The sequence below is a fragment of the Canis lupus genome, chromosome 2 (genome assembly GCF_011100685.1).
Source record: "Canis lupus familiaris isolate Mischka breed German Shepherd chromosome 2, alternate assembly UU_Cfam_GSD_1.0, whole genome shotgun sequence".
NCBI classification, from domain to species: domain Eukaryota; kingdom Metazoa; phylum Chordata; class Mammalia; order Carnivora; family Canidae; genus Canis; species Canis lupus.
Genome location: NC_049223.1, coordinates 5463870 through 5482063, shown reverse-complemented (window position 1 = coordinate 5482063; position 18194 = coordinate 5463870). Strand labels below are relative to the sequence as shown.

General features: G+C 36.5%; 1 protein-coding gene across 4 annotated transcripts in view; it reads left to right on the top strand.

Annotated features, from left to right (window-relative positions):
- MYO3A (myosin IIIA) overlaps positions 1-18194 on the top strand; it is a 246154-nt gene that overhangs the window by 30814 nt on the left and 197146 nt on the right. For all 4 annotated transcript variants that reach the window (XM_038529759.1, XM_038529758.1, XM_038529760.1 and 1 more), the window contains 2 exons: positions 14095-14199; positions 14723-14822. In XM_038529759.1, the coding sequence (XP_038385687.1) occupies positions 14095-14199; positions 14723-14822 (205 nt within the window). The remainder of the gene's footprint in view (positions 1-14094; positions 14200-14722; positions 14823-18194) is intronic.

Genomic DNA, 18194 nt, shown 5'->3' with positions numbered 1-18194 from the left:
ATAAAATACAAATTGCCAATATTAGGGCTCAAATAGGGAATCACTAGTAAATCTATAGATATTAGGCATGATAGTAATGAAATATAATGAACAACTTTATGTTAATAAACTTAGCAATTTATAATCTGATGTTTTCCTTGAAAGATATAAACTGTAAAACTGACATGAGAAGAAGTAGAAAACATAAATATCTTTGTAATAATTAAAACCCTTCTCATTAAAGAAAATACCAGTCCCAATGTCTTCACTCATAAATTACTAAGTATTTATACCAGCTTAATTCCAGAGATAGAGGAATTATTATTCCTGAATAATTCCTATTCCATCTTCCTCCTTTTTGCACTATTGGTATTATATATTTCAGATAAATAAGTGGTACAATAATTTTTATAACTACTATGTATACTTTTATTTATTTTGAGAAAGTTGAGAGAAGAAAGGACGGCAAGTATATAATTGTAGAGTTTTTTTATATTAACTTTCTTTTTAACATTTCTGGTTCTCTTTATTTCTTTCTGTGAATTCAATTCCAGTTACCATCTGGTGTCATCATGTCAATATAGCTTTGCTCCAACTCACCTCTTTTGTGCTGTTATTGTCAAATATATTGCATTTCTATATACTAGAGACCCAACAATATAATTATATAAATATTATTTTATAAAATTGCTTTTAAATCAGTTATGAAAAAAAGAAATATGCATGTATGTTGTCTTTTATGATAAAATAATTACCTTTACTGATACTCTTTACTTTTTCATGTGTTTCAAATAACTGTGATCACTTGCTTTATTTAAAAAGATTTTATTTATTTATTCATGAAAGACACAGAGAGAGAGAGAGAGAGAGGCAGAGACACAGGCAGAGGGAGAAGCAGGCCCCCTGCAAGGAGCCCAATGTGGGACTCGATCCCCGATCCCAGGATCATGCCCTGAGCCAAAGCAGATACTCAATTGCTGAGCCACCCAGGTGTCCCTGTAATTACTTGTTTTAATCCTAAAGAACTTTTTTTAGTATTTCTTATAAGGTGGATTTGCCAGCAACACATTGTCTCAGTTTTGTTTACCTAGCAATATCTTCATTTCTTCTTTAATTTTGAAGATAGTCTTGCTGGATATAAGACTCTTGGACAGTTTTTTTATTGAGTACTTTGAACAGTTCTTGATGAGAAGTCAGCAGTTGACCTTATTAGGGTTCTTTTTTCCCACAATAATTCATTTTCTCCTGATTTTTTCAAGATTTTCTTTTTATTGTAGGCTTTCAACATTTATATTTTATATGACTATGGATCTCTTTGTGTTTATTCTACTAGAGTTCATTGATCTTCTTGGATATATAGATTAATATTGTTTTTATCAAATTTGGAAAGTTTCAGCCCTTATTCCTTCCAAAATTTTTTTCTGCTCCTTATTCTCTTTTTTTTTCTAGTACACCTTTGCTTTTATATTAGTATGTGTACATTTGCTGGAAACTGTTCATTTATCTTGATTTTTCTTCTCTCATATTTCATAATGTCCATCAATCTTCAAGTTTGTGAGTTTCTTTTCCTTACCAGTTCAAATTTACTGGTGAACCCTTCTGTTGAATTTTTCATTTATATTACTGTAATATAATTTTCAAATTCAGAATTTTCACTTGTTTCTTTTTTTGTGCATTCTATCTCTTTATTAACATTTGTTATTTGAAGAGAATTACTATAAAACCATTCCTTGCTTCTTAAAGCATGATTTTCTTTAATTCTCTGAACATATTTATAATTCTTACTTCGAAGTTTTTGTCTACTAAGTTCATCACCTGGCCTCTCTCATGGACAGCTTCTGTTGCCATTCGCTTTTGTGTGTATGAGTGACAGCTTTCTGTTTCTTTGCATATCATAATTTTTTTGGTTGACAATTGGACATTTATGTCATATATTTAATGTATTATAGAAATTCTAGATATTGATAAGGGGGAGCTTATTTTTTGTTTGCTTGCTTGGTTGTTTTTTTTTAATATTTTATTTATTATTATTTATTTATTTATTATTTATTTATTATAGTCACAGACAGAGAGAGAGAGAGAGGCAGAGACACAGGCAGAGAGAGAAGCAGGCTCCATGCACCGGGAGCCCAATGTGGGATTCGATTCCAGGTCTCCAGGATCGCGCCCTGGGGCCAAAGGCAGGCGCCAAACCACTGCGCCACCCAGGGATCCCGCTTGGTTGGTTGTTTAGTAACATGGCTGAACTATTTTGGTGAAATTTGTCCCCCATGGTATGAAGCTTCTGATGTCCCTCCTCAGAGTACATAGCTTTGGGCATGTGCAGTCACCCTCAGATGGCAGTGGTTTTAACAGTGCATTCCTCCTCTCCTTCCCTGATCTTTCTATTAAACTGTCAGTCTCTGTTAGTTGAACACTCTGTTATTAGGCTCCACTAATTGCCAGCTGATTCTTCTATTATTTTCAACAATGTCCTAGGGCAAAAATTGCTTCCCATCTGATCTAATTAATTGAGGCCTCTATGTCTGGGTGCTTTTTTGAGGCTGGTCCTTTGATTTTTCTGACCCCAAAGAATTATTCTTAGCTATTTCTTTCCTTGAATCTCTCTGCTAAACTAGCTAGACTGTGGTTACCTTCTTGTTCTATTGGTCTTAGAGTTACCTGCTTCCTTATAATTACCAAAGCCTCCACTATTTTCAAGAATAGCCTTAATCTTGATCTTCCCCACTCTATCTCTCAAATGTCGGGTTCAGCTTGGAAGCTCTCTGTTTTTTTGGCCTGTCTCTCTCCCTGGGCAAAGTATCTGAGCCACTCTTCTGGAGCTGGCAGCATGTCTTGGATGGTGGCCCATATCATTTTATTTTATAAACAGCACTGTAGATCAGAGAGGTGGACTCTGGTCTTCTTAGCTGGCTTTACAGCACAAAGTTGGTTGAGGGGTGAGAAATGCTGATGGTGTGTCCCTCCCAAAAAGATACTGTAGATTTTAAATGGGTGCTAGTGGTAGGGTAAGCCTATCATCTTAGTAACACTCATATAGAGTAGAGCTTTTGTCACTTTGCCCTGGTTGGGGGTGAGGACAGCAGGGTTGTTCAGTTGCCACAGAATTTTGCTATTCTTACCAAGAGTTAGTTATGTTCTCAAATGTTTCTTCATTTGCTGTATGTCATTACAGCAATTCCAAAGACATTAAATGGCTGTTTATATTTATAATTCTTTTTAAAATATTTTATTTATTTATTCATGAGAGACAGAGAGAGAGGCAGAGACATAGGCAGAGGGAGAAGCAGGCTCCCTATAGGGAACCCAATGTAGGACTTGATCCCAGGACTCCACGATCACAACCTGAGCCAAAGGCAGATGCTCAACCATTGAGCCATGCAGGTGCCCCCTGTATTTATAATTTTTACAATTATGGTTATTTTATGGCAGAATAGGTCCACAGAGTTCTTCACACCACCATTCTGAGAAAAAGAAAAAAGAATCCCATGAAATCTTTAAGAAAGAAACAGAATCTTGGTGACTTTCTATGAGGCCAGCATTATACTGACAAAAGGAGGCAAAGATATAATAAGAAAACTACAGTCTAACATTCCGCATGAACATATATGTAAACATCCTTCACAAAATATTAACAAATTCAGTAGTAGATATAAAAATGTTAATATATCATGCCTGGATGGGACTTTTCCCTAGCATGCAAGTTTCCTAAAATATTTAAAAAACTAAAATTCTACATCATAATTCACTGCATTAACAGAATCAAAGAAAAAAAAATCATGAGAAACACATGCCAGCATCCAATACCCCTTTGTGATAAAACAGTCTCAGAACACAAGGAATAGATGAAAATTTCACCTAACAAGGTATATCTACCCACATTTTAAAAAAGTGAACAAAAAGTTTGGACTCTTCACAAAAGTGTATATATAAAATATGTTCAACATCTTTAGAAAATTTTAAATTAAACCCACAATCATACTACAGTATGATTGGTGAGATTGTGGGGTACACTGAACTTACATGTTGCTCAGGCAGTGTGAAATGCTGCAGCTACTTTGCACACAGTTTAACAGTGTCTTATAACATTACACATAAACTTACCATATGATCCAGTTTTCACTTGTAGGCATTCATTAAAGACTGGTTTCTTTTTATTTTTTTTTTTTTTAATTTTTTTTTTAAAGACTGGTTTCTACAAAAAGATTCAAACATGAATGTTGATGAACAAAGTAAGAACTAGAAATAATTTGAGAAAATAGAAGTTTCTGCTTTTGTGGCCTCCCACAAAATATGGTCAAACTAAACAAATGGCCTTAGAGCATTCCTGGAGTAAATTAAAAACAATGGAAGTCACAAAGACTTGCCTGACCAAATATAATTTTTGTTAAAAAAAGACTATAGTTAATTAATATGGTGGATATTATTGCACAAAAAGTCAGAGAGGTGAATGTAGTGAAAAAAGAATCCAGAAACAGATCCATAATGAAAAAAAATTAAAAATAACAAGTCAGAAATGCCAATTATAGAAATTAGTAGTCTTATTTCAGAAATTTGAGTAAAAATATATGCTCTCCAAACACAGTGTAGACAGAATACATTTAGAAAACTTGTAAAGGCTGTCTTTAGAAGTTAGTTGTAATGGTCTGTTTATATAATTTCATCCCTTTTGATTTAGATTGTTTTTTAAAATGTTTGACTTCAGCCTGATTAGAGAATTCATTTTTAGTGCTGCTCTGTTATTAGTGTAACTCTTGGTTTAAGAAAATTATACTTCAATTTTGTTAGATTAAAGAACTTTAAGGGCTTCTAATAGTATTGTGTTGCAAAAGTATACTTAAGGGTTTTTCAGTCCCCCATTACAAATCTCCATTTTAGTTTATGTTGGCCATTTAAGAATTGCATAGGCTAAATAAGATATAATTAATTCATCTGGATGCAGTTCTTTTTAAAGGGAAACCTAAGGTCATTTTCATTTTTAATGATCTCATGCCTAATTCAGAAACATCTGCATTTCATTTTATATATTTTAATCCTTCATGATCATTTAAGAACAAATATACTTCCATTTAAAATTTATTATTTTTATTTCTCTTTATATGAAAGGCACATTATGCTAGTTGAGCAAAAAAAGCATATTTGAAATTTCACTAATTCTAAATGAGGATCTTGAGAATTCATGGTGCTGTTTCATTTTGAACATCTTTACGAATAGTTCAACCACAGATTAATCTGTGGCTTATTGACATTTGGCATCTACAGTCTGTTTCATAATTTTCTTATTTGTTGTATTTGTCCTCTTCCCCCCCACTGGACTTTCATTTCAACCTAATTTATTAAAAGAGTCATTTGGAAGACCCTTTTCTATCCTTGAAACTAAACCACTATTCCTGCCTCAGACTGCAGCTAGAGAAACAAACTTTGCTATTCCCTGTTTGAAACATGTGTAGGAGGTGTTGGGCAGGGTCCAAGAAGGGGAAAATGTTCACATCTTCAGTTCCTCCTGGTCAGGGTCCACATGAAGCTTCGCCTAATAATTTTCCCCTAACAACCATGGTCAAGCAGAGCAAATAGCATACACTTAACAAGGGAGAGGATTTTCAATTTAAAAATATTTCGTTATTTGTGATTTTCTCTGTCATTAACCTCTTAAAAAAAACAAAATACTTGAAGGCAGTTTTTTTCTTCAAGTGTAAGTAACCAAAAAAATAAAATAAAATGAATCGATAAATAAGTGGATAAAATATATGACTCAAGCTGTGTAAAATGGGAGTTTTATGAATTCAAAGGGCAAGTTTCTAGATTTACACTGACTCTTTCCAGCTTTTGGAGCTGTAAATACTAGAAGATAAAAAAATTTTCTATTCTTTTTTTAAAAAAATATTTAATTTATTTATTCATGGGAGTCACAGAGCGAAAGGCAGAGACACAGGCAGAGGGAGAAGCAAGGCTCCCTGTGGGGAGCCCAGTGCAGGACTTGATCCCAGGACCCTGCGATCACGAAGACGCTCAACCACTGAGCCACCCAGATGCCTCTTCAGTACATAATCCTTATGAAGTAGATGTACAGAAGAAAAAGGCATGTTCCCCTTTCTCTTTATTTCCCACCTTAGCACTACATCCAGATGGAGAATGAGACCGCCTGCTAAAAATATCACACAGCAGAGTCTCTGGGGAAGTTCTGTCTCTGATTTCATTGTTGCTTTCCATCCCTTTGCAATTTTATGTTGTTTTGTTGTTTCTTTGTTTCCTGGTTTCTAAACAAGAGTTATTTTTGGCCTTTGTACTATAATCTCTCCTTCCCTGTTAGGATAGTGTTTAGGACCTTGGTTAGGTGAGACACAGATGAATATTGAAAACAGAGGAAGGATGCTGAGAGGAGGTCTCCTGAGGAAGATGCTCCTGAGGAAGGATGCTGAGAGGAGGTCTGTGATAGGCAAGGGTAAGGGACCATCCTGTCCCTCATCAGGAAGACTGATTCTCAACTTGAGGTAGTTCATCAATAGCTGTCATAGGGTTACACATGTAATAGGCATCAAATACTTAAAGTGTACTATCTAACCAGGCACTGATTATTTAATGAAGCCCCAGAAAATCAGTGATGATATGCAAATGGTTAAATTGGGCATGGATTTTAATGAAACCTAAGTATCAGAAATTAGACATTTTAAAAACTGTAAGTATTTGGGTATTTAGTTTAAATAACACTTCTGAAAACAAGCTGCACATTTATTATTGACACTCACAATATATAGCAAACAATACAGTAAAAGATATAAGAGGAAATAAGGCTTCTGTTATTTCAAATATGCATTATCTGTAAGTAAAATGTGAATATCTGATTTTCATAATTTATGTATTCTATTTAATTTATTCTGTTCCTTCCAAGTATTAAACTCAATTGATGTTTTAGAGTTTATATTTGTTTTTCATAAGGGTGCTTTTTTCTTGAAAAAGTAAGCATTTGTTAGAAATAGGAATAAAGCTCTTAATATTGTAGTTTACTATTTGTAAAAAAATTATTTAGCCAATGTAAAATAAAATATAAACTAATTATAGACTCTATGTAGGAAATTAGTATCTTAATTAAAATGCTTAGATTATCTAATAGATTTTTAGGGAATTAGGTGAAATTCAAGCAACAAAATTTAAATTTGATGGTAAGAGGTTATTTATTTGCTTTAGATTTCTGTATTTATATTTTCAGTTAGGCTTAGATGTCTAGCCCCTTGATAAGACACCATTATTGCTAGTGGTAATGGCAGTTAGTATATTTGATGTGTGTAGACTGTTATCATGGCCTCTTGTTTGCCACTTCATTGTCTAGAAATGCCTAATTTTTTCCATATTGTTTACCTAGATTTATAAAATACAGGATTATACAGGAAAGGCATTTTATGCTAATTGAACAAAAGTAAATTTCATTCATGAGCATATTTGAGATTTCACTAATTCTAAATGAGGCTTTAAGAAAGTTATGGTGTGATCTTACTTTGAGCACCTTTAGCAAGATTTCAACCACAGATTGATATGTGGTTTGTTGCTATTTGGTATAGTCTGTTTAAGTCATTTCTTTTTGTGTCACCACTGACTTTCTGTGAAGGCCTTAGAACATTGGTACTCATGTCTTTTACTTCAGTTTCACACTGATTCTAGTGTGACTTTTCTTTCTTTTCTTTTTTCTTTTCTTTTTTCTTTTCTTTTCTTTCTTTCTTCTTTCTTTCTTTCTTCTTTCTTCTTCTTTCTTTCTTTCTTTCTTTCTTTCTTTCTTTCTTTCTTTCTTTCTTTCTTTCTTTCTTTCTTTCTTTCTTCTTTCTGATTTTATTTACTTATTCATGAGAGACACAGAGAGAGAGGTAGAGAGAGACAGAGGGAGAAGCACACTTTGTGCGGGGAGCCCCATGTAGGACTCAATCTCAGGACCTCAGGATCACGCCCTGAGCCAAAGGCAGATGCTGAACCACTGAGCCACCCAGGTGCCCCTGTTCTTTCTTTTTTAAGAAAGGAGCTCATGGAAAAACTGCATTTTATTGTGGCCAATTGTGAGGTTCTGTCTTGGCACTATAATCCAGCTCAGTGGTCCTGCAGAATTAGAGCACAGTATTCCTAGTTGTTAGAGTGAATGACATTCTTTCTTTTTTAAACTTTAAATTTTTTTCTGCTTTGGTTCTAATATACATATTTGTTTTTAAAAGTCCAGTGAACTTGAGTAAAGTCATGGAAGGGAAATAACTTAATTGCTATGTTGTGAGGCTCTTAGAAATCTTCCTTGCATAGTTACAAATCTCACCCCAAGAATAGAATTTCAGATTTAAGAGGAAGAGCTATATGTGCTTCCTTGATTCAAAAAAATCTCCTTTTTATAAAGGCTGTCTGTACAGAAGTAACTTGTACCTTGTGTATTTGTTTTGAGTCTGCCTCTAATAACAGGCTATATTTGCTCTTGGCAATCTGTCTCAGTTTTCTTTTTTAAAAACTAAGTCAAACTTTATTTTCAACACAATCTGTTCTAATTACCCTATCCAGTCTGGTTGCTTCTTTACTTAAAGTGACTTTAGCGTTCTTCATGAACCATTATTGAAGGCTGGATGCCAAGGTAAGAAAGAAACTAGACAATGTGTTGTAACTCAGTAGCTTGCCAGCTAGTGCCGTGGGCTGCTTAATCTGCAAATTTCTCCATGAATCATGTTTTTTCTTACATAGCCCTTCCTCCAATTACTTGCCAACTTTCATAAATTAATTTGGATGAATGTTTATTGGATATGCCAACTATTGCTTTTATAAATAGTATAGCTCCTTGAGACAGTCCTTTACCCATCACTGTCTTCTTCTTCATTATCATCTTTTTTTTTAAAGATTTTATTTATTTATTCATGAGAGATACAGAAAAGCAGAGATAGAGGGAGCAGGAGAAGCAGGCTCCCCCTGGGGAGCCTGATGTGGGATTTGATTTCAGGACCTCCCAGGATCACTACCGGAGCCAAAGGCAGAGACTCTAACACTGAGCCACCCAGGTGTCCCCCATCACCGTCTTCTTTTCTCTCTTCCCCTAGACCTGCCACATCCCTTTTCAAGAGTAACCTGATTGATACTATATGAGAACTTCCTGTTGAGCCCTTTGGAGTTCTTTATTGATGAACACATTTTTGCTAACATCACATTTATATAGGAAGTACCTATATTAAATATAAAATATTCTTCTAATATTTCCTAAGCATTAATAAACTGGAGTTTTATTTTTCTTTTTTGATCCATAATTTGAGGATTTTAGTGGGCTTTTAAAAAATCTTACCCACTTTGGAAGTTTTCTTTGTTGTTTATTTTTTTAACTTTTAGGCATTAATTGGTCATTGGTGATTTTTTTTTTTTTTTTTTGGTAACTTTTGGTCATTCTAGCTTCATATTGTTAAGAGTTTCAACCAATAAAGGGTCACTCTTTTTCAAATGTCTTATGAAATAATTACATTATTAAAATAATGTATTGCGTTCAAATTATTTATAGCTCTATCTTTAAGAAGCTGATTCTGAATTTCATCTAGAAGAGTAAATGTGCAGGAGAAGCCTAGAAATTTTTGGAAAGAGAGTAAGAGTTGACTTCTTTTATTTGATAAACCAACTCTTAAGTTACAGGCTTGCTTTATTTATTTATTTATTTATTTATTTATTTATTTATTTATTTATTATTTATTTATTTATTAAGCTACAGGCTTTAAAACAATTCGATACTTGACAAGAATAGAGAGATCAGAAGAATTTTATAGATGATCTAGAGAAAGGCCCAGGACATTCACTAGAAGCCAGTATATAGCCATGATGACATCTCATACGTTGCTGGACTATCAAGCTGGAACAAATATTTAAAGCCTTGTAAGTGAGGGCCACCTGGGTGGCTCAGTCAGTTAAGTGTCCGACTCTTCGTTTCAGCTCAGGTCACCCTCTCAGGGGCATGAGATCAAGCCCCACATTGGGTGTAGAACCTGCTAAAGATTCCTTTTCTCCCTCTCCCTCTGCCCCTCTCCTGCTCTCTCAAATAAATAAATCTTTTCAAAAAATAAAATAAAAGGGATGCCTGGGTGGCTCAGCAGTTGAGTGTCTACCTTCAGTTCAGGACATGATCTCCTGTTTGGGGATCGAGTCCCACAGCAGGCTCCCCACAGGGATAGTCCCACATCACTATCACCCCAAACCCATAGTTTGTTTACGTTAGCATTCAACTCTTGGTGTTTTAAGTTTTACAGATCTTGAGAAATTTCTCCCTCTGACTATCTCTGCCTCTCTCTGTGTCTCTCATGAATAAGTGAATAGAATCTTTAAAAAAAAAAAAAAAAACACTGTAAGTGAATTAAAGATCAAAACATGTTAAAAGTGACAAAATTATAAAAATAAAACAGAAAGATAGGGATCCCTGGGTGGCACAGCGGTTTGGCACCTGCCTTTGGCCCAGGGCGCGATCCTGGAGATCCGGGATCGAGTCCCGCATCGGGCTCCCGGTGCATGGAGCCTGCTTCTCCCTCTGCCTGTGTCTCTGCGCCTCTCTCTCTCTCTCTGTGACTATCATGAATAAATTAAAAAAATTAAAAAAAAAAAAAACAGAAAGATATTGTAATGATCTTAGTTTAGGGAAAAGCCTTCTGAGCATGACCAAATAAGAGAAAACAGCGAACATTAAGAAAAAGATGATAAATTTGAATCCCACCCCCCTCCCCAAAAGTATACTTCTTAATTGCAGAAGACGCTATAACCAAGGTAAATATACCAGGACAACCTGGAGAAAACTGTTGTTAATATATACAAGTCTATCCTGTCATTAAATCTTTTCCTTTTTAGGGGCACCTTGGTGGCTCAGTGTTTGAGCATCTGCCTTTGGCTCAGGTCATGGTCCTGGAGTTCTGGGATCAAGTGCCACACTGGGCTTTCCACAGGGAGCCTCCTTCTCCCTCTGCCTATGTCTCTGCCTCTTTCTCTTTGTCTCTCATGAATAAATAAATAAAAATCTTTAAAAAATAATCTTTTCCTTTTTTTCCCTTCCAACTTGATGTTACCAGTTTGTAGTATTCTTTAGTACTTGCTCATTATTATTTTCCTGTATAATTTAAGACCTAACATATAATTTAGGTGATTTTTAAAAAATCTCTTTAATGCAGCGTTTTTCAGTCTTTGGCTATTAATGTCTTGGCCTGAATAATTGTGGATTGTCCAGTGCAATGTCAGATATTTCGCAGTACCCTTGACCTCTAAATGCTAGTAGGAGCTTCAAGCCTCTTCCTAACAATCAAGAATATCCAAACATTACCAAAGGTCCCCTTGGAGTAAAATTGTCTCTGTTTGAAAACCACTGGTCTGACACTATTTCAAGTTTGCTGGGAGCCAAAGCTGCCCTGGTTATCTCTGACCTACTTTAGTGTCTCAGTGCTTTGCATATAGTACCAATTCATTAAATATTTGTTGAGTATAAAAGAATAATAATGATTCTTCTAAAAATCCCTTATACCAAATATACTATTATAAGGAAAACAAAAAATCAAGAATATTTTCTGTGTTTGTATATCATTTATGTTAAATGTATTGGATATAAAATGCAATGGTGAGTAGAATAACTTAGTTTCTGAGAAGACATTTTTGTAAGGGGCTTGTTATGACATAGATAAATTTGGTATGTTCCTTCATTATTATTTTAGGACCTTTTCACATTTTTGTTTGAGCAGTTTTAGTTTTGTGGGAAAACTGGGTGGAAGGTACAGAGAGTCACCATAAACCCCGTGCCTTCCATGTTCCCTGTTATTGACATCTTGTGGTTCACATGGTTCAGTTGTTACAGTTGATAAGCCAATAATGATCCCTTATTATTAACTAAGGTCCATAATTTACTTTAGGGCTCATTCTTTGTGTTGTACCTTTTGGGATTTTTAAAGATTTTATGTTATTTTTTATTTATTCATGAGAGACACAGAGAGGCAGAGACATAGGCAGAGGGAAAAGCAGGCTCCTCACAGGGAACCCAATGGGGAACTCGATTGCAGGACACTGGGATCATGCCCTGAGCCAAAGGCAGATGCTGAGCCACTGAGCCACCCAGGCATTCAGGTGTTTCCCATCTGGATGCAGAAGAAAATGCAGATTTTGAAATGCTGGGGCTGCACCTACTCTATAAAGCTGAAAGAAGTTTTCTTTGAATGTAAAAAGATTTCAGCTACAAATTGGTTTAGTGTGAAGGCGCCATTCTAGAATCACTGTCCAAGTTCCTGGCTCTGTCACTACTGTAGGATCATTCATGAGTTACTTTATCATTTTGTGATAATTTCCCAGTCTTTAATTTGGGGATGATAATACCTACTTAGAGGTGAGGTATAGAGATAACTCATGGGAATGGATTAGAAATGTTCCTAGCACAAAATAGATGCTCAACACACCTGAGCTATGATTACCTAATCCATAATGTATCAGGAGTGTTGGGCATCCAATAAAGTCGAATTAACCATATTGGAAAAAAATTTGGGAGAAAATGTTCAGTATTTCAAACAAGGATGCCAGGAGTTAATTTCCTCTACCTACGTTGTCTGCCTCCATATTTGTTAGTGGAGTCAGGGAAATTATGGCTTTTAGATCCCAGACACTGGTGGGTCACAAGGCAGGTGGGAGAAGAGGCTAACAGGTCAGGGTGAAGGGCAAGGTGACCATGGACCAGAGCCCCAGAGGAAAGTCAGGCAGAAGGTAGAGGCGAGAAAGAGTCAGAGATGAATGGATCAAGTACTCATGGGATCCAAGCTCCATTGGGACCATTTAACTAATTATCGTCCCTCATATTCCATTGCTAATAACAGTGCGTCTCTGTTCTGCAGATCTGCAGCTTTTTTGAAAGTTTTCTATGGGATTTAATGTTACCTAACTTTGGAGAACCTGACTGTGAAAAATCCCCTACCATGGTCTTCCCTTTTGTTTTTTTCACTTAGATTCCCCTCCTTTCGGGGAGAAGGGGAGGAAGGAAGGTAAAGAACCTGAGAAGCATGGTATTTAAAGCAGTTTTCTGAAATGTTATTTGTAGTCCTCATTTCAGTGCATTCTGAAATTTTGCCAGAAAGGAGGCAGGTTTTTTTTTGTGTGGTTTTTGTATGTGTATGTGTGTTTTAAGATTTTATTTAAAAAAAAAAAAGATTTTATTTTTATTTATTTGAGAGAGAGAGAGCGCACGAGATGGGGGAGGAACAGAGAGAGAGGGAAAAGTAGACTCTCCACTGAGCAGGATGTGCTCAATTCCAGGACCCTGGGACTATCACCTAAGCTGAAAGCAGACACCTAACCAGCTGAGCCACCCAGGTGCCAAGGGGGCATATTTTTAAATTAATGGATATACAGAATAGCCTTGTATGGAGGTCGTGAAATCTTTTTTTTTTTTTTTGTATATTTTTTTATTGGAGTTCAGTTTGTCAACATAAAGCATCCCGTCAATGCCCCCCTCAGTGCCTGTCACCCAGTCACCTCAACCCCCCGCCCACATCCCCTTCCACCACCCCTTGTTCTTTTCCCAGAGTTAGGAGTCTCTCATGTTCTGTCACCCTCTCTGATATTTCCCACTCATTTTCTCTCTTTTCCCTTTAATATCTTTCACTATTTTTTATATTCCCTGAATGAATGAAACCATATAATGTTTGTCCTTCTCTGATTGACTTACTTCATTCAGCATAATACTCTCCAGTTCCATCCACGTTGAAGCAAATGGTGGGTATTCAAAGAGATCATGAAATCTTATTACTCTGTAAATTAAACAATCAGAAATCAAGAATACTTTTTTGAAGCCCTAGATCCTAAATTTGGGACTAATTTGCAGAACCATAATTATTATCCTTGAATTTAAAAATCAAGCCCCCCCCCCAAAAAAAAATCAAGCCCAAGGCTTCTCTGGATTCTCTTCTAAAAGGTAACTCATCTGAAAACTGTGTTCGAATAATTAATTGTGCATTAGTACAATTTACATGTTCATTTTATTTATGAAGCCATAAAGATGAGGGTAATCATTTGAAACACAAAATCAGAACAGTTCTTTAAAAAATGTGTCTAGAAAACCTTTTAGAGCAAGTACTAAAATGTCATTTAATATTTTGGAATATTCCTGAATAGCTGTGCAATGGAGGATCAGTGGCTGATCTCGTGAAGGGATTGCTGAAGAAAGGCAAAAGAATGAGTGAACCCATAATTGCCTATATTTTACATGAAGCACTATTGGTAAGGCAATTTAAATTGTTCATGCATTAATTATGAGGCAGCCCTAGTTCAATAAAAAATGTGGATTTTATTTTTAGAAAAATACCACTACATTAGTATTGATTGATGCAAGAGTATATGCAAACTCTGAAATGTTTAGCATTACGAATTCCTTGTTTTATTAGACACCTACCTTCCTTGTGTGTCAACAGAACTCTGATGTCCCAAGTATATTTCTGAGATTGATCGTGATGAAGGCAGATATTGTGTATTTTTTATGAATAGGTTCTTCTTTGCCATTATTTAGAATAAATATACAGAATGTTTCATCTACTGAGATCAGCATGTTTTTACGAAATATTTGATGAGTGAAGGAAGGGTGTCTCTGGTTTATGAATTTTTGACTTTGATTTGATTAATTCAGTGTGAAAACATTTTAAGGATGTTTGCATGTTAATTTTGACAAGTATTTCCTATTGATTTTGCACAAATGAAAAATGTTATTTGATGCTTTGAAAGTCATTATCTGTTTCCCACCCATTAGGGACTTCAGCATTTGCATAACAACAAAACTATCCACCGTGATGTAAAAGGAAATAACATTCTATTGACCACTGAAGGTGGAGTCAAACTCGTAGATTTTGGTAAGTTTGGCTTGAAATGCTTGAGTTTGGGATGCAGAATGAGTAGTATGAATATGATTTGATCATTTTCCATCAGACTCACTTTCTAAGCATTGAAAGTGGAGGAAAAACAGTATCCCACTGAGGTAACAAAGTGCAGAGGTTTTTTGTAAATTTGGTCAGTGAAAGATTCCCAGGAATGACTCTTTTCAACAAATCAGCGAGCTTGTACCCAGAACACCACGATAGCAGTATGTGTGGGCAGATTCCTACCATAGACAGCCCCCAAATGATTCCAGTCAGCCTCATGGCAGTCCCATGGCCCTTATAAGTTGCTTTCTTGTTGCGGTCCTAAGAAGGAGGCACAGGGAGAGGTGATCTGTTTCTTGGGACCCTGTCTGTCTTATTGCCATGCATGAACCTGCTGAGGCACCTCACCCTATCCTGAGATGCTCCATCCCAAGTGGAGAGCCACCTTGGGAGAGGTGGAGATGAGAGGTGAAAAGAATGAGGGCCCTTGATGGTATTATCCAGCCACTAAATCACCAGATGCTGGCACCTGCCCTATCTCTAGAACTTTTGTCATATGAGATAATACATTTCCATATTTACTAAGCCAAATGGATTTCTGTGTCATAGCCAAAGGCACCATAACTGATAGCACTCTGCATCTGGGCAATTAGGTACGACAGTGTCCTTCTGTAACCTCCTGGCGTAGTATTCCTATAAGTGCACTACTCCCAGGAGGATGAACCAAATTATTCTAGAACTCTTAGTGTCCTCACTGTGCCTGGGGAAGGTGAGCCTCCTTGTGCTTCTTTACCTTTATATTTCTCGCTTTTTGTGTTTATCATAAAAAATAGGATTTTCATTACCTATTTAGATCCTTATACGTTGTTAAGGATACTTAGGAAGATAGGTACACGGGGTCCTTCAGAGGTAGAATTTCATCTATTTTGTAGACCTAATGCTTTGGGGTGTAGTGGAATTCTAGTAGTGAATGAATAAATGAATGTAACTTCATTTTGCATTTTGGAAACTGAAACTTAGGGAAGATGGATATTAATTGTGTTTAATATCTAAGTGTATAGCTCCCTAGTAATCTGGCTCACCCCAGGAATGAATTTCAGAGCATCTACAAAGGAATGGATAGATAACATATCCTTCAAACAGCCATGCAGGTACCTACCTTTTTTTTCTCAGTTGAGCTTTTGAAAGCTGTGAGCAGCAGTGAGCTTGACAGTGAATTTCTAATTAACTAATTGGATGCAGCTATCTGTGCTGCTGGTTGAGCGCAGAGCTGTGTGTTTGAACACTGACTGGGTTAGGACTAATGTGTGCCTGAAGTGGAAAAGAACAACAGCAAAATACTTTTCATTGCCCCCCCAGGAAGGGCCATTCTCTTCATTTTCTTCATGAAAGAAGAACTGGTAAACCAGTAGCTTTGAGAAATGCAATTTCCTGGGATACCTTCCACAGTAGTCTAGATTAAAAACATAACCCAAATAATTAATAAAGTGGCCTTCTATGTGATACCTTTGTAAATAATCATAAGTTGGGAAACTGACAAAATGAGAGCTTTGGTTTTAGATTAATACTGTTACAGACTTTATTTTTGTCAACAATTAGAAAAGAGGGCTAGTCACCTATTAGTGTGTTCATAGTGTCTGATACTAAATTGCTATTATTTGCATGTAAAATAATGTTTCTATTTTTATTCTCTGCGGTAAGAGGACATGGATTCAGTTTGCCTAAAATAATTTGTAGGTTTCCAGATGAATTAAAACCTGAGGGTGGAGGTGCATGTATCATGAAACTCTTCAAGGACAGAAAGAGTAAGATGTGATAAGCCACTGAAATGCTGAAAACTGATGTCCTCATTTAATGTTTAAATGAAATTTTCAGGCAAGGCTGAAGCTGGGAGTAAAGTGTTTTAGAATACATCTTATTTGAATTTCTCACCTCACCAAATAGATAGTAAGCTTATTATTGGCTTCCGAAGGAGTGTACCTGGATGGCTGCCAGTCCTTAAAATGTCCAAATGGAACTCCACCACCTCAACCATCCCCAGAAATCTGCTTCATATCAAGAACTTCTTATCTTAGAAAAAGTCACCAGTCCTGTTTTGCTGCTTAAGTCAGAAATCTTAGGCTCATCCTGAGTCTTCCTTTCCCAGAACCCACATCCAGGACTAGTCACAAAGCTCTATTATATATGTCCCCAGACTCCCATTTTCTTGCCTAGTCCTAGCCATCATCTCTGACCTGACCTCCCACACTTCTACTTCCCTGAATTCCTTGCAACCAGTCTTCCTCCCTCCCTCCCTTCCTTCCTTCCTTCCCTCCTTTCTTTCTTTCTAGTCCATTCTCCACACTGCAGCCACAGGGACCCTTTTGGAAAGCATAGCTGGTACTGGCATTGTCTTACTCAATATTCTGGTCAATGGCCTCCCACAGCCCTATGTAATTCTTTGCCTTATGATCCTCTGTGCTGGCACAGAGTAAGCACTTAATAATTGATGCCTTTTTTTTTTTTTTATGCCCCCTTGTGTTCATCAGGTACCTTCTCCTGCTATTACCTAGGAGCCAGGTCAGCTTTTTTCAGTTTCTGAAATGTGCCACATTCTTGCTCATTCGGGCTCTTACACATGCGATTGAGTACTTCGGAATATATTCACATGCTTTTCTTTTTTGCCTAAGAGCATGATCTTCACCCCAGTCTGCCTGAGGCATCTATCTATTTGTTCCAGAAGGGGGATGCCTGGGTGGCTCAGTGGTTGAGCATCTGCCTTTGGCTCAGGTCATGATCCTGGGGTCCTGGGATCAAGCCCCATGCAGGGAGCCTGTTTCTTCCTCTGCCTATGTCTCTGCCTCTCTCTCTGTGTCTCTCATGAATAAATAAATAAAATCTTTAAAAAAGAAGATTTGTTCCAGAAGGAATGCAAGAAAATGACGGGAGTAATGTTCAGTTTTTAACATTCAAAAATAGGAATTTGTAGCAAGACCATGCTGCCTCTTGAGAAAGATCTGTCTAAATTGTTTTATCTCCCTCTTTAGCATATAGAGAGGAAATTTCCAGGGATACACCAGAGGGTTTCACACAAGAGACAACAGAAAGAAGAGGGAATTCCTTTCCAATCCTGGGGAGATTGTGGAAAGATGAAACAGATAAAGAGGCAGGAGAGTGAGGTGAGCTCTCAAAAAGTGAAGCTGCCAGAGAGGGCAGAAAGAGGCTCTCACCCACATACTCTCCTCCATTGTCATCCACACTCCAGAGAGGCCATCGCTGAATTGAGCTATGTCCTTGTCATTTACACCTGGAGATGTAAAGTGATTAAGTAGAAGAAATACTCAAGTCGAACTTCCCCAAACCCTTCCCTTAGTGTCCAGAAAC